The 15,802-nt window shown below is 62.6% G+C and overlaps 3 protein-coding genes across 4 annotated transcripts; 2 read left to right on the top strand and 1 right to left on the bottom strand.

Annotated features, from left to right (window-relative positions):
• Positions 1-1,614: 1,614 nt before the first annotated feature.
• Positions 1,615-3,230, bottom strand: FGF21 (fibroblast growth factor 21; the record flags this gene model as incomplete). Its single annotated transcript, XM_084861340.1, has 3 exons — positions 2,882-3,230; positions 2,442-2,545; positions 1,615-1,899 (listed from the first exon to the last, which is right to left on the bottom strand). The coding sequence occupies exons 1-3, from the start codon at positions 3,078-3,080 to the stop codon at positions 1,615-1,617; spliced, it is 588 nt and encodes a 195-aa protein (XP_084717466.1). The 5' UTR covers positions 3,081-3,230.
• A 3,834-nt stretch (positions 3,231-7,064) lies between these two features.
• Positions 7,065-9,956, top strand: FUT1 (fucosyltransferase 1 (H blood group)). Its single transcript, XM_084906159.1, has one exon. The coding sequence runs from the start codon at positions 7,383-7,385 to the stop codon at positions 8,493-8,495; it is 1,113 nt and encodes a 370-aa protein (XP_084762285.1). The 5' UTR covers positions 7,065-7,382; the 3' UTR covers positions 8,496-9,956.
• Positions 9,957-10,134: 178 nt separating this feature from the next.
• IZUMO1 (izumo sperm-oocyte fusion 1) lies at positions 10,135-15,773 on the top strand. 2 transcript variants are annotated; one of them, XM_084906147.1, is made up of 9 exons: positions 10,135-11,385; positions 11,713-11,787; positions 12,145-12,231; positions 12,450-12,470; positions 12,803-12,883; positions 13,076-13,176; positions 13,436-13,589; positions 15,019-15,253; positions 15,514-15,773. In XM_084906147.1, exons 1-9 carry the CDS (start codon positions 11,151-11,153, stop codon positions 15,647-15,649), a joined length of 1,125 nt encoding a protein of 374 aa, XP_084762273.1. In that variant the 5' UTR covers positions 10,135-11,150; the 3' UTR covers positions 15,650-15,773. The 2 variants fall into 2 exon arrangements, with proteins under 2 accessions (XP_084762273.1, XP_084762274.1); XM_084906148.1 differs by having other exon boundaries at positions 15,019-15,272; positions 15,514-15,667.
• Positions 15,774-15,802: the final 29 nt, after the last annotated feature.

The following is a 15,802-nucleotide window of genomic DNA, read 5'->3' as shown; positions in this document are numbered from 1 at the left end:
AAGGGCATTCCTTTCAAGAATCACAATACGACGATCAAAACCAGAAAGTGTGAGGTGGACAGACTCCTACTATCTGCCACTCAAACACCACCCAGGGCGGGAAGTCCCTCCTCCTGGAACTGCCATCCAGGGGCTTCTCTCTGGTCTCCGTTCACATGAGCAGGTCTGTCTTTCTCCTTCTTGACCTTGACACTTTAAAAAAAAAATATTTTTATTGGCCGAAACTTGTTTGGCTCAGTGGATAGAGCGTCAGCCTGCGGACTGAAGGGTCCCAGGTTCGATTCCGGTCAAGGGCATGTACCTTGGTTTCGGCCACATCCCCCAGTGGGGGTGTGTGCAGGAGGCAGCTGGTCGATGTTTCTCCCTCATCGATGTTTCTAGCTCTCTATCCCTCTCCCTTCCTCTCTGTAAAAAAATCAATAAAATATATGAAATAAACAAAACAAAAAAAATATTTTTATTGATTTTTTACAGAGAGGAAGGGAGAAGGAGAAAGAGTTGGAAACATCGATCAGCTGCCTCCTGCACACCCCCGACTGGGGATGTGCCCACAACCAAGGTACGTGCCCTTGACCGGAATCGAACCCGGGACCCTTCAGTCCGCAGGCCGGAGCTCTATCCCCTGAGCCACACCGGTCAGGGGGACCTTGCCCCTTCCTGAGTCCAGGCCAGCAGTTTGGCAGCAAGTCCCCGGATGGAATCCGCCGGGCGTTTCCTCCGTTATTCTCAGGAGGGGCAGCGGTTTCTTAATCTCCCCGAACCCCACCCCCAAGCCCCCGGGGAACAAGCAGGAGAGCGGAAGTTCACCGAGAACATCTCCCACAATCCAGCTGGCCGTGGGGCCCCAGGAACCCCGAAATAGAAGTGGGTGGGGCCAAGCCCGGACCGTACAGGGGGCAGGGAATGTGGGGGCGGGAATCCCCCCACCAGCCCTCAGCCCTGGAGGAGAAGCGGCCTCAAGGTCAAGGGCTCGGTGACAACATGGCAACAGCAGCAGCAGTCACATGTCCTGTGAGTGTGCACACGTGTGCGTGCGTGCGTGCGTGTGTGACTTCACAAGCTCCATTAGTAAGAGACTACGGGAAGATGGAAGGTGCTGGTATGTTCTGGGCCCTCAGAGATCCTAGAATGAATGACTCAATAGAATCTCTTTTTTCTTAGTTGATTTTTAGAGGGAGAGGACCAAGAGGCCTTCCCATTTCTAGTGCCAAATGGACCCAGAAAACTACAACTCCCATGAGGCTGTGGGCAGGCAGTGTCATTCAACACAACCCCCTGCTACGGAGGGACCTCTGAGGAAGGGTTCCACCACACTGAGGGGAGGTTGGGGTCCAGTGAATGGGGGTGAGTTCTGTGCTGTCAAAGGGCAGCGATGGTCCAGAGTCCCTGGGGACCCCTTAGGGGACCCCTTAGAAGGCCCAGAGGGATGCTGGGACCTTGTCACATCCTTTCAGTTTGGGGGATCCCTGCAGACAGGGAGGCAGGCAGCTCCCATTCCCTCCCGCCAACACACACGCTCACTCTGGTCCTTCGTTCAGACTCTTTATTGTCCCAAGTAAGAAAAATAAAAACATAAATACGATAAATAAGCCAATAAATAAGGGGCGGGCGGCCTCAGGACGCGTAGCTGGGGCTGCGGCCGGGCGAGGGCCACAGCATGCTCAGGGGGTCCGAGGAGCCCACGTCGGGGGGCGGGCCGGCGGCGGGGCCCCCCGGCGGCTCCGGGGGCGCGGGCGGCAGGCCGGGCAGCGGCAGGAAGCGGGCGGGCCCCCGGGGGGGCGGGTCCCCGGGGCCGGGGGGCAGGCGGAGCGGCAGGCCGCGGGCCTCCGACCTGTAGACGTTGTAGCCGTCCTCCAGGAGCAGCTCCCGGAAGCTGCAGGCCTCGGGGTCGAAGCGGAGCTGAGGGCACAGCGAAGAGGTCAGAGGTCAGAGGTCAGAGGTCAGAGCCACGGCCACGCCTCCCGGGGTCCGGCCTCCCACCCCGGCCTGGAGGACACCCCTACAGGGTCCTGCAAGGTCCCCACTTCCGGCCCCCAGGTCACCAGGACCGACATTCCAGCCCGGGGGGCGGGGGAGGCTGCCCGGGACCGAGCAGGGAGCCTGGCTGCCACCTGAGGTCAAGGTCACTGAGGGCCGTGAGCCAGACACGTGGGGTCAGCAGGGGCGAAGGGACACAGGACCCCGTGTCTCGCATTCACAGGCCTCGTGACGTGGGGCCATGGCATCCATCCCTGCCCGAGCCTCAGTTTCCCCTTCCTGCAAGCTCGGATACCAACAGCCTGGCTTCATGGTTTCCGGGGGGCGGGCGGGCGGGCGGGGGGGGCATAAGGTCCGGCCATGAGAGAGCAGAGACCCGCCTCCCCGGCAGCAGTGCCAGAGGCGGTCCCCAGCGGTGACTGGGGGAGGAAGGACCGGGTCCCGGAGGGGGACCCGACACTCACCGAGCCGTACAGCCGCCCGTCCGGCCGCTGGCACAGGAACCTGGACGTCCTGACTCCCAAGATCTGAATGACCCCCGGCTTCAGGGCTTTCAGCTCCAGGAGGCCTGAGGGAGAAAGAGGTCAGAGACTCCGCTGGCCTGTTCCAGCCCCTCCTCCCTCAGACCAGGTCCCCCGCCCCTCCTCCCTCAGACCCAGGCTCCCGGCCCCTCCTCCTCCCTCAGACCCAGGCCCCCAGCCCCTCCTCCTCCCTCAGACCCAGGAGTCCAGGCCCCCAGCCCCTCCTCCTTCAGACCCAGGGGTCCAGGCCCCTGGCCCTCCTCCCTCAGACCAGGCCCCCGGCCCTCCTCCCTCACACCCAGGGGTCCAGGCCCCCAGCCCCTCCTCCCTCAGACCCAGGCCCCCGGCCCTCCTCCCTCAGACCAGCCCTGCCCCGCGCTCACTCTCGGGACTCCTGTGGGCAGAGCCGGCCACGCTGCCATCAGCCCTGATCTCCAGGTGGGCCTCCGTCTCCTGGGCATCGTCTGTGTAGAGGTGCCGCTGCCTCACCTGGCCCCCGAACTGGAGCAGGGGGCTGGAGTCCGGGACGGGCAGGGCCCGGCAGGCTCCGAGCAGGAGGGCCAGCACAGGGACCCAGCCCATCGATGGCTCCCTCCTCTGCGGGGGCTCAGCCGCAGGCTCAGGCACCGAAGGGTCCGGGTTCTGCAGGGGATCCTGGGCGTCCGGACGGCGGTCCAGGCTCTGCAGTGCGGCACTCCCAACGCCTGTGTCCTTCTGCACGTGGATCCCGGACCGAGGGACAGCCAGGCCTCTCGGGACAGATGCAGAAGCTCCGGGTTTATATCCACAGGGACCCGCCCAGTCACCTTCTCCATGCCTGACCCGTGATTTTTGACCCACTTGGCAGGCGCGCCGATTCCACCGTGGCCAGGTCAGCCCGGACGGGTGATGCAATCGGCAGGGGTCCTTCCAGCAGGGGGCCTGGACCCCTGGTCTGAGGGAGGAGGGGCTGGGGGCCTGGACCCCTGGTCTGAGGGAGGAGGGGCTGGGGCCTGGGTCTGAGGGAGGAGGGGCTGGGGGCCTGGACCCCTGGGTCTGAGGGAGGAGGGGCTGGGGGCCTGGACCTCTGGTCTGAGGGAGGAGGGGCTGGGGCCTGGACCCCTAGTCTGAGGGAGGAGGGGCTGGGGGCCTGGACACCTGGGTCTGAGGGAGGAGGGGCTGGGGGCCTGGGTCTGAGGAGGAGGGGCTGGGGGCCTGGAACCCTGGTCTGAGGGAGGAGGGGCTGGGGGCCTGGACTCCTGGGTCTAAGATAGGAGGGTCTGGGGGCCTGGGTCTGAGGAGGAGGGGCTGGGGGCCTGGAACCCTGGTCTGAGGGAGGAGGGGCTGGGGGCCTGGGTCTGAGGGAGGAGGAGGGGCTGGGGGCCTGGACCCCTGGGTCTGAGGGAGGAGGGGCTGGGGGCCTGGACTCCTGGGTCTGAGGTAGGAGGGTCTGGGGGCCTGGGTCTGAGGAGGAGGGGCTGGGGGCCTGGAACCCTGGTCTGAGGGAGGAGGGCCGGGGGCCTGGGTCTGAGGGAGGAGGGGTTGGGGGCCTGGACCCCTGGTCTGAGGGAGGAGGGGCTGGGGCCTGAACCCCTGGTCTGAGGGAGGAGTGGCTGGGGGCCTGGACCCCTGGGTCTGAGGGAGGAGGCTGGGGGCCTGGGTCTGAGGGAGGAGGGGCTGGGGGCCTGGACCCCTGGTCTGAGGGAGGAGGGGCTGGGGGCCTGGACCCCTGGGTCTGAGGGAGGAGGGGCTGGGGGCCTGGACTCCTGGGTCTGAGGAAGGAGGGCCTGGACCCCTGGGTCTGAGGAAGGAGGGGCTGGGGGCCTGGACCCTTGGTCTGAGGGAGGAGGGGCTGGGGGCCTGGACCCTTGGTCTGAGGGAGGAGGGGCTGGGGGCCTGGACCGCTGGGTCTGAGGGAGGAGGGGCTGGGGGCCTGGACTCCTGGGTCTGAGGGAGGAGGGGCTGGGGGCCTGGACCCCTGGGTCTGAGGGAGGAGGGGCTGGGGCCTGGGTCTGAGGGAGGAGGGGCTGGGGGCCTGGACCCCTGGGTCTGAGGGAGGAGGGGCTGGGGCCTGGACCCTTGGTCTGAGGGAGGAGGGGCTGGGGGCCTGGACCCCTGGGTCTGAGGGAGGAGGGGCTGGGGGCCTGGACCCCTGGGTCTGAGGGAGGAGGGGCTGGGGGCCTGGACCTCTGGGTCTGAGGGAGGAGGGGCTGGGGGCCTGGACCCCTGGGTCTGAGGGAGGAGGGGCTGGGGGCCTGGACCCCTGGGTCTGAGGGAGGAGGGGCTGGGGGCCTGGACCCCTGGGTCTGAGGGAGGAGGGGCTGGGGGCCTGGACCCCTGGGTCTGAGGGAGGAGGGGCTGGGGGCCTGGACCCCTGGGTCTGAGGGAGGAGGGCTGGGGGCCTGGGTGTGAGGGGGGAGGGGCTGGGGCTATAAACTGCCTGCCTCCCCAATGAGGGCTGCAGCTGTGTCTGATTCCACCGGGACATCTCGCTCTGGCAGTCAGACCCTGAGGGCCTCCAGGCATCAGGAAATGAACCAGAGCCACCTGACCAGTGTCCTCCCGGAGGGAGACTGGCTGTCCTGTACCAGACGCCTCTCACCTGCGTGGAGCCAGCCTCCCAGCAGCCTCGGCAGCAGCCCAGCAGCTGGTACCCAGACGCCCAGCCTCCTCCTCCGCCTCCGTCTGACCAGGTGCCCCAGCGCGGCCTGGGCGGAGGTGCGGTCCCTCAGGCAGAGCGGGCAAGCGAGCCGGGCTCCAGAGAAGGAAGTTAGACTAACGTGACCAGATGCCCGCTTTTGGCAGGACAGTCTTTTTATTATTTTTTAATTTTAATATATTTTATTGATTTTTTACAGAGAGGAAGGAGAGAGATAGAGAGCTAGAAACGTCGATGAGAGAGAAACATGGATCAGCTGACTCCTGCACAGCCCCTACCGGGGATGTGCCTGCAACCCAGGTACATGCCCTTCACCGGAATCGAACCCGGGACCTTTCAGTCCGCAGACCGACACTCTATCCACTAAGCCAAACCAGCCTCGGCATGGCGGGACAGTCTTGATTTTTATTCATCTGTCCCTCATCCCACAGCGTTTTAAAAAAGTGCCAATTGCCGAAACCGGTGTGGCTCAGTGGATAGAGCGTCAGCCTGCAGACTGAAGGGTCCCAGGTTCGATTCCGGTCAAGGGCATGTACTGTGGTTGCGGGCACATCCCCAGTAGGGGGTGTGCAGGAGGCAGCTGATGGACGTTTCTCTCTCATCGATGTTTCTAACTCTTTATCCCTCTCCATTCCTCTCTGTAAAAAATAATATATATATTATTTAAAGTCCGGATTCTTTTTAAAAAATATATATATTTTATTGATTTTTACGGAGAGGAAGGGAGAGAGATAGAGAGTTAGAAACATCGATGAGAGAGAGTCATCAACCAGCTGCCTCTTGCACACCCCCTACTGGGGATGTGCCCGCAACCAAGGTACATGCCCTTGACCGGAATGGAACCCGGGACCTCTCAGTCCCCAAGCCGACGCTCTATCCACTGAGCCAAACCGGTTTCGGCAAAGTCCGGATTCTTGGAAAGATTTTTTTTGAAACAATTTGTCCCGCGTCTCGCGGCGTTTTAAAAAAGTCCCGATTTTTTTTTAAAAAAATCGGGACTTTTTTAAGACGCCGCGGGACAACTTGTTAAAAATCGGGACACCTGGTCACCTACGCTCGGGAGGGGCGCCTTCAGGACCCGGCAGCCTGGAAAGCTGCAGTCCTCGGGGACCCCAGAATCTCCCCAGAGGGGGGGCTGCGGGCGTGCCTGAGGGGTGTGGGGCTGGAGAGGGAGGAGCAGGGACACCTCAGGCGGGACCCACCCTGCCAGCTGGAGGCGCGTCCCACCTGGCAAACTGGTTCTCCGTGGGCCGCCGCTGCCAGCACTGCCCTCCCCGCCGGCTCCGAGTCAGGGGGCCCCGCCCCGCGCGGCCGGGGCGAGGCCCCGCTAGGCGCATCCAGACGCCCGGAGCCCAGGACCCCAGGGGAAGGGGGAGAGGGGACGGACCGGATCGCCCTGGCCCAGCATGGCACTCCTTGCAGGTCCTGCAGGGTCCGAGCCCTCCTCCCGGCGAGCCCGGGGAGAGGGGGTGGGTGGCGGGTGGGGACGGTGGGTGCCCGGAGGGCAGGGCAGGCGGGCGGGCGGGCGGACTCCAGCCGCGCTGGGGTGCAGGGGGGGCGGGGAGGGGTGGGGCTCCACCTGGCAGCCGGGGCCGGGCTGGGAGAGGTAGAGGCCGGGAGCCTGGGACTTCGCCCGCCCGCGCTCCTGGCTCCGGGCGCTGCCCGCCGCGGCCGGTGCGGGGAGCAGGCGGCGGCAGGGGAGGGAACCCGGGGCCTGCGGTGCTTCTGGGGGACACACCGAGCCAGCCGCGGATCCGCCGGCCACCTGCCAGGAGCTCAGGTGAGTGGGGAGGGCAGACACCCCGAGCCCAGGCACCCCCATCTCCGCCTCTAACCGCCCTGGACCTGCGCAGCCTCCTGCACCCACCACCCCAGTTCCTGCTGCTGGAGGCGGGGGGCGGGGGGCGGGGGGCCAGATCCGGTCTCTATCCTGCGCCTCCAGCCCTCGGCTGTTTGGCGAGTCTCTTCCTGCCGTCCCTACGGGTCTGGCCGCTCACACTCGGGTTCGCCTGGGAGAGGCGCTGGGACACGGTCCCACCGGGGGGTTTGTTTGCTTGCGGGCCTGACGGGCAGGGGCTGCGATCTTGGCAATCCCCTTCCCACCCCAGACCCCCGGCCTCCAGCTCCTCCGCCCTCAGCCCAGGCGCAGAGCCTCAGGCCCCTCATCCCTTGGGGCCGCGCCTCCCGCCCCCAGTCTTCCCGGCTCTGAGCTCCTTCCTGCTCCCCCGCCTCTTCCACCTGCAGCCATGTGGGCCCTGGGCCGGCATCACCTCTGCCTGACGTTCCTGGTCCTGTGCGTCCTCGCGGGATTCTCCTTCCTGCACACCTACCGGGGCCTCCTTGGAGTCGGCGGCCTGGGGCTGTCCTTCCTGTGCGCAGACCGCCCCCTGGCGGCGGCCCCGGTGGCCGTCTTCTGCCCGGCAGGTGCCCGGGCGGCCCTCAACGCCTCCTCCTGCCTCCAGCCCCCCGCGCCCCCCTCGGGAGCCTGGACCATCGTCCCGGACGGCCGGCTCGGCAACCAGATGGGGCAGTACGCCACGCTGCTGGCCCTGGCCCGGCTCAACGGCCGCCAGGCCTTCGTGCTGCCCGCCATGCACGCCACCCTGGCCCCGCTGTTCCGCATCACGCTGCCCGTGCTGGCGCCTCAGGTGGACGCCCGCACGGCCTGGCAGGGCCTGGAGCTGCACGACTGGATGTCGGAGGAGTACGCCCGGCTGCCGCAGCCGCTGCTCAAGCTGTCGGGCTTCCCCTGCTCCTGGACCTTCTACCACCACCTGCGGGAGCAGATCCGCCGGGAGTTCGCGCTGCACGGCCACGTCCGGGAAAGGGCCCAGCGGTTCCTGGCGCGGCTGCGCCTGCCGGGCACCGGGGCGCCCCCCGGCGCCTTCGTGGGGGTCCACGTGCGCCGGGGGGACTACCTGGAGGTCATGCCCCAGCGCTGGAAGGGCGTGGTGGCCGACCGGGCCTACCTGCAGGCGGCCATGGACTGGTTCCGGGCGCGGCACGAAGCCCCGGTCTTCGTGGTGGTCAGCAACGGCATGGCCTGGTGCCGGGAGAACATCGACGCCTCCCGCGGGGACGTGGTGTTCGCGGGCGACGGCGTGGAGGCCTCGCCCGAGAGCGACTTCGCGCTGCTCACGCAGTGCAACCACACCGTCATGACCGTGGGCACCTTCGGCTTCTGGGCCGCCTACCTGGCCGGCGGGGACACCGTGTACCTGGCCAACTTCACGCTCCCGGACTCGCCCTTCCTCAAGATCTTCCGGCCCGAGGCCGCCTTCCTGCCCGAGTGGGTGGGCATCGCCGCCGACCTGTCGCCGCTGCAGCCGCGGCCGTGGGCGCTCAGGGGCTTCGCCTGACCCCCCCCCCCCCCCCGGGCCGGCCCCAGGCGGCTCCAGGGGCCCCGCCGCTTCTGGAGATGCTGGCGGCGGCCCCGCAGCTGGTGGGCAGCGTTTCGAGAGGGATGCCAGTTGGCTGGGTTTTTGGAGGAAGAGAGAGGCTCCTCCCAGCAACTGCCTGGAGATATTCTAGAAGCGGCAGGAAGTGTTTTCCTGGCTGGCAATGCCCGGGAGGCTCCAGATCGCCCGTCGTTCCCAGCCCTTCTCCGCACTGTGGACGGCTGCCCCCAGCCGCCGGGAGCCGCCCTCTCTAGGGCTAACGAACGACACAGGTCTTTTCTAGAAGAGGTGTTTTTCGTCGCCTGCACCCTCAGGACTGAAGGAACTCACGGGGGCTCCAGGGCAAGCACCGGCCCCGACGCCCCTTGTGTTTCTGGGGTGGTTCCAGGAGGGCCATTTGCTCTGGAGAGGCCCCGCTCTATGCCCCCAACGAACCCTGCAGAGGGAGGGGTGGGGGTCCTGGAATCCTGGATCACTTTGGTGAAGAGCTGAGTAAAGGGACCATCAGAAGCTCAACTTCCAGGAAGACGGATGGCGGACAGATTGTGTGTAGCTGGGGCAGTTTGTGAGACGAAGGAAACGGGAGTCAACTCTCAGCCCCTGTGAGGAAAACCACAGAGACAGGCACACCCCCCCCCCCCCCCCGGCGGATAGGCTGAAAGGTGGGAGGTGGAGGAAGGGGGTGGCTGCTGAAATGCGGGCATCTCTGGCTGCAAGGCTTTCCAGAAACGCAATGGGACTTTTAACGGACAACGACGGGCACTGCCCCCGTTGGCTCCCAGGCTGGGGTGCGTCTCCCGGCTAAGGGAGGTCCTTCCTCCGCAGCTGCGCTGCTGGGGGAGATGGGATGGGATAAACGTGCCCTCTGGGCTGGCAGGAAGCCGCTGGTGTGGTCCCCCTTGCCAGCCACTGTCTGTCTGCCCCTGAACTCTCTGACGCTGACCTTGGGCAAGCACGGGATGGAAAGATCCAAGGGTGCAGACCCTGGACTAGCCTCATACCCAAGCAGGAGTGCCCTTGGCTAGGACCTGGCCAAGCAGGACCGGATTCTTGACTCAGGTTTCAGGACCCCTCGGTGCTTTTTGAAGGGGACACTTTTATTACAGACTGGTTTCTAGTCTTCTCATGGAATTTTTTTTTTTTTTGGGGGGGGACTATTCTCTACTCAGCTGCCATAGGTGGGAGAGGGAGGTATGAATTAAAAGTCCACATCACCGCCGAAACTGGTTTGGCTCAGTGGTGGAGTGTCGGTCTGCAAACTGCAGGGTCCTGGGTTCGATTCCAGTCAAGGGCATGTGCGCTGGTTGCGGGCACATCCCCGGTGAGGGGTTTGCAGGAGGCGGCTGGTCGATGGTTCTCTCTCATCCACGTTTCTGGCTCTTTGTCTCTCTCCCTTCCTCTCTGTAAAAAATCAATAAAATATATTTTAAAAAATAAAAATAAAAGTCCACATCACCAAACTCTGACTCTGCATTTTTTTTTTTTTTGAATCGCGTGTGTGTGTGTGTGTGTGTGTGTGTGTGTGTGTGTGTTAGAAGGAAAAGTGCTGACCTTCCAGGGACTCTCATGGCTCATGTCTTAGGGTATCCTCCCTGCTCAGATCTGGCAGCCTCTTGTTGTCAGACTTGCGGTCTCTGAGCCCCAATTCCATTCTCACCTCTCCACACTGGCCCCCAGACATCACTTTCCTCGGGGACCTTGGCATTCAAGCCCCAGAGGCTGGCAGCGAAGGTGGAGGAGGAAGTGAGCGCGGCGTATAATTCCTGAACTACATTCCCCATAATGCTACGGGGGTCGGCTGTGGCGTTCTGGAGAGACCAGGGGCCTTCTGGGAGTTCTATTCCTAGGGCTGGGCAGGGCCGCTTCTCGCGTCCTCCCAGGTCGACGCCGGGGTCTTGGGCATCTGGTCGGGAGCTTGGGTTTTCCTGAGGCCCTGGATGGGGAGGGAGCTGAGGCCGGGATTCCTTTCCTCGTGTCTGGAACGCCAGAGCCCAAGGGGTACCTTCTTCGATAAATGCTGGGGAAGTTCCGGTCTCAAAGGCGGCCGCCTCTGTGACGTCAAAGCGCGATGGGCGGGGACTCCCTTTGTTGCGGTCCAATCAGATTCGGCGTGTGGCTTCTGGGCGGGGCCAGGGAAGCCCCCCCGGAGTGTTGTCTCTTGGGAGTTCGGGGCTCCAAATAGGAAGTTAGAAGACGGAGGCTGGGTGTGGGGGGGGCGGGGAAGTACCTTGCGGATAGGCGCGAACCGTGTCAAATGCTCTCTATGCCACGCAACCAACCTCACCCTCGCCCCTAACAAACTCTTTAGCTGTAGCAATGGGAAAATATTAGAGTGGAAGGAAGGTCCTCCTCTCTCAAAGCCCTCGGAACCTGGAGTCGGCTCTTCAGCGAACCTTAGTGTTTTGAGAGCACAAGACTCTGGAGTCCAGATCCGGGCCGTGGCTGATGAGGGTGCATCGGGACTCCTCCTTTTCCTAACGAGAAGTGTGCGTCCTGCAGATTGGGGGGGGGGGGGGGGCGGTGTGTGTCCATTAGTCTCGTTGAGGGCTCACCTCCTCTCGGGGAGAGAGAGGACTTTTCCCGGAGGCCGGCGTGGGTTGGAAGCTCTGGCCTCCAATGGGGCCGCGGTTTCCCCTCCTGGTGGCCGCGCTGGGCAGCTGCCTGCTTCCTGCCCTCGGTTGTCTCATATGTGATAAAAGGGTCGTGGATGAGCTAAAAAAGATGGAGACGGATTACCTGCCTGATCACCTGGACGCTCGGTATCACAAAGACTTGATTGAAAAGCTAACGAATGGCATGAAGGAGTTCGAGAACCTGCAGCTTGAGGATGAGAGCTTTTTGGGGGTCATTGGTGAGGGCCAGGCAGAGCCGGGACTCCTGGGTCCTGGGAAAGGAGGGATCTGGGACTCGGGTTGCTGGGGCGCTGGGGTGAGAGGGCTGGAGACAGTCTTCTGGGCTTGGGGACAGATTTAGAGGGTTTCCCCAGGGCTAGAAATTTTATGCAACAAAACTACAATTCCCAGAAAGCAACAGACGGATAATCCCCCTAACCAGGCCTATCCTTGCCCAGTGGCCCCATGGGTATTGTAGTTTCTAAAACTAGGTGCGCCATTGGAATATGAGGTTCTGTGTCCCCCCCCCCCCTCCCCCCGCCCCCTCCACCCCGCAACACACACAGATGATCCCACACTGGAAAAGGGAACCATGAGTTTTCTGAAGCAACTGAAACGCATCATGGACAGTGACGTAAAAGGTAAATGCATGGAGGAGACAGGGGAGGGGCTCCAGGGAAGTGATGGATGGCGATGCCAGGTTAGGCACTGGGCTGTGGAACCAGACTGCCTAGGTTCAGTTCCTGGCTCTGCCGCTTGCAGGCTGTGTGGCCTTGCATTTCCGTCACCCTAAAATGGACCCCACACCAGTGCTCTCTCGTCCCAGTTGTTGCTTAGCCAGTAGGTTAAGTGGCCACTCAGTTTCACTGTTCTTCCCCGGGGAAGCCGAAAAGCAGAGCACCCGGCTCTGTCTGCAGAAGACACAGGCACACTGCCTGCACCTCACTCACACCCAGAGGCGGGGAGGGGACCGCCTGCTTCTTCCCGCTTCTTCCCAGGCGAGCTCTTCGTGAAGGAGCTGTTCTGGATGCTGAAAAACGAAAAGGAGATCTTGTCCAGACACGTCACTGTGTTCCAACAAGATGGTGAGGGAAGATGGCGGTCCTGGCCCCACCCCTCCGTGCACAGTCCTCGTCCTTGTCCCCCGCCCCTGCTCCTCCAGGTCTGCTCCCTCAGCTCTCCCCACCCTCCTCCCTCAGACCCAGGGGTTCAGGCACCCACAAACCTGGGAGCCCCCCCCCGCCCCCTCTCTCGTCCCCTTTAACTTAACAACACGATTGTCTTTCTCTCTCTTCCGAGGCAGTCCTCTGTCCCAACAAATGTGGTGAGTGCGGACGATGGGAGCTGGCCCTCTTCCCCTCATCCCTACTGCGACTGCCCAGCCTTTCTCCCACCCCTGCTGGGTCTCTCTCTCGGTGTCTCTTCTCCGCGCCTGCCTGCGAGGTTCCGGCTCTCCAGCATTCCTTCTGCACCAAGGCCATCTGGGGAGCACTTTCTCCAGAGCCTGCTTAGATCTGGGCTTGCTACCGAGCTGCGCTCCAGCCCTGCCCTGCCCTGCCCTGCCCTGCCCTGCCCGTGGCCTGCCCTGGCCCTCTCCTTCGAGCCCCGCCTCTCAGTGGGGGCAGACGGCCTTGACCTTGACCCTGGCTCCTTCAGGCATGATGTTGCAGTCCATGATCTGGTGCTCCACCTGCGAGAAGAAGCTTCACGCCTGTCGGAAGAAAGCGGACTGTGGGGGTGCGAGAGCCGGGCCCCAGAGGGGGGGTTGGCGCCGAGGGGGCGGAGCCAGAGGCGGTGACTGAGTCCAGAGAAGGCCAAGACCACAGGCAGCCGAGGAGAAAAGGCGGGGCTGGCCCAGCGGATGGGAGTTGGGGGGAAGGCCCAGAGCCACAAAGGGAGCAGCACCCCACCGTGACCCCCTCTCCCCAGAGCGCAAAGTCAAGGTCCACGAAATGGAAGACATGATCCTGGACTGTGAGCTCAACTGGCATCACATCTCCGAAGGCCTGACTGACTACAGCTTTTTCAGGGTGGGGCCCTCCAACCCTGCACCCTTGAACTTCCAGGGCCACCAGGCCCGTGCGAACCCCGTCTCACGATCCCCATGACCCCACCACCTGCTAGGTTTGGCTGCCAATGACCCCGTCCTGTCCTTCGGGACCCTTAGACCCTGACCAGTAACCCAGGACTCCATCTCCCCCCACTGAGACCCGTCACCTTCTCACCCCCGGACTCCCCCCTCCCCACCGGACTCCCCAGGCCTCTGTGACCCCTTGAGCTTGGGTCTAGGTCTGGAAGAACAAAACGGAGAGTTTGGTGTACAAGGGGACGGCGCCCACCCTGACCAAGCCCAACGTGAAGGCCTCGGACGCGGGCGCCTACCGCTGCCAGCTGAACACCGTGAATGACCTCCCGGCCACCATCCTCCATTACCAAGTCCGAGGTCAGCGCGGGCGTGTGGGCCTGGGGCCTGGGGCTGTGAGCGGCCCGCCTCAGGGCTGCGTGTGGGGGAATGGCTTCCTGCCGCCCTGTGGACTTGGGCCAGGAGAGGTCACTTCCTGCCCGCGTGTGGGCCGGCCACGTAGGCGGGTTTCCTTCGGGAGGCGCGGTGATCACCTCCTGCCGGGCTGGGTCCTGCGGGGCCGAGGGGGCAGGGAGGGCTGGCCTTGACTGTGCTGGGACCTCCTTCGTGCCTTCCCAGGATTACTCCTTTCCTTTTTTCTTTTTTAAAAAAATGTATTTTATTGCCAAAACCGGTTTGGCTCAGTGGATAGAGCGTCAGCCTGCGGACTGGGGGGTCCCGGGTTCTGTTCTGGTCAGGGGCATGTGCCTTGGTTGTGGGCACATCCCCGGTGGGAGGTGTACAGGAGGCAGCTGGTCGATGTTTCTCTCTCATCGATGTTTCTAGCTCTCTATCCCTCTCCCTTCCTCTCTGTAAAAAGTCAATAATATATATTTTTTATTATTATTAAATTTTTATTTATTATTATTATTTTTAAAAATATATTTCATTGATTTTTTACAGAAAGGAAGGGAGAGGGATAGAGAGCCAGAAACATCAAATGAGAGAGAAACATCGACCAGCTGCCTCTTGCACACCTTCTACAGGGGATGTGCTCGCAACCAAGGTACATGCCCTTGACCGGAATCGAACCTGGGACCCTTCAGTCCGCAGACCGACGCTATACCACTGAGCCAAACGGGTTTCGGCTAATATATATATTTTAAAAAATAAAAAACATAAAATATATTTTATTGATTTTTTTTATAGAGAGGAAGGGAGGGGGATAGAGAGTTAGAAACATCTATGAGAGAGAATCATCGGTCAGCTGCCTCTTGCACACCCCCTACTGGGGATGTGCCCACAACCAAGGCACCTGCCCTTGACTGGAATCGAACCTGGGACCCCTTCAGTCCGCAGGCCGACACCCTACCCACTGAGCCAAACCGGTTTTGGCTGGATTACTCCTTTCTTAAGGTGACCAGAAGTCTTGATTTTTTAACAGTGTCCCGCATCAGGACTTTTTTTAAAAAAAAAAACGCCACGGCTGCCAAAGCCGGTTTGGCTCAGTGGTAGAGCGTCGGTCTGCGGACTGGAAGGTCCCAGGTTCGATTCCGGTCAAGGGCATGTACATTGGTTTCGGGCACAACCCCGGTGGGGGTGTGTGCAAGAGGCAGCTGGTCAATGTTTCTTTCTCATCGACGTTTCTGGCTCTCTATCCCTCTCCCTTCCTCCTCTCTGTGAAATATCAATAAAATATATGTTTTTAAAAATGCCGTGGGACGCGGGACACATTGTTTAAAAATCGGGACGGTCCCGCCCCAAGCGGGACGGCGTCTGGTCCTTATCCACCTTTCTCCTCCTCGATCAGTGTTGCCCCCAAGGGTAGAGGAAGAGACGCCGTCCACCGAAGCCCCCAAACCGGAGGACCTGGACGTGGGCCTGGACGAGGTGACGTGGGCTCCCAACAGGTCGTCCACGACCCCCCGGCCGCCGCCGCCGCCCTCCGCGGCGCCCGCCCCCACGGTGGAGAGCATGCTGCGGAGCCTCCTGGTCGGGCTGCTGATCTGGGGCTTTGTGGTGCTGATAGCCAGCATCGTCATCTTGTGAGCAGCCGCCGAGGAAGTGAGGGTTACGGAGTGGGGGGAGGGACTGCCAGTGCAGCGGGGGGTGTGGGAGCCGGGGGGGTGTGGGAGCCGGGGGGCCCTGGAGCTGAGCTGCGAAGGCGGGCGGAGGGCGGGGGCATGTAACAGACCGTGAGGCAGAAGAAGCTCGGGTCGTTGCTATAGAATAAGATCAGATCCCTGCGCGGAGGAGGCTGGGATCTGAGCCCCGTCCGGCTGTTTGCACCCCCGCTGTCTCCCAGGATGCTCTGCTATTGGTCTGAGAAGAGTCCTGGCTACTTCATCGACTCCATCAAGACATGGCTCAGCACTGCCCGGGAGGCAGCTCCGAGCCCCGACGTCCCAGAGAAAAAGGCCAAGAAATCCAGGAGCCAATAAAAGATTTATTTGATTGTTTTAAGTGTCTGACGCACTCGTGCATGCCGATCTCAGCTCTTGGTTTCCCCCCCAGAGAGTAGAGGTCTGGGGACAAGCCTCCTATCTGAGGGAGGGGGGGCTGGAGCCGGGCCGGGGGGTCCTGGCAGGGCCCCA

The sequence above is a fragment of the Pipistrellus hanaki genome, assembly GCF_964339955.1.
Source record: "Pipistrellus hanaki genome assembly, chromosome: 15".
Lineage (NCBI taxonomy): Eukaryota > Metazoa > Chordata > Mammalia > Chiroptera > Vespertilionidae > Pipistrellus > Pipistrellus hanaki.
This window is presented reverse-complemented; position numbering and strand designations above follow the sequence as displayed.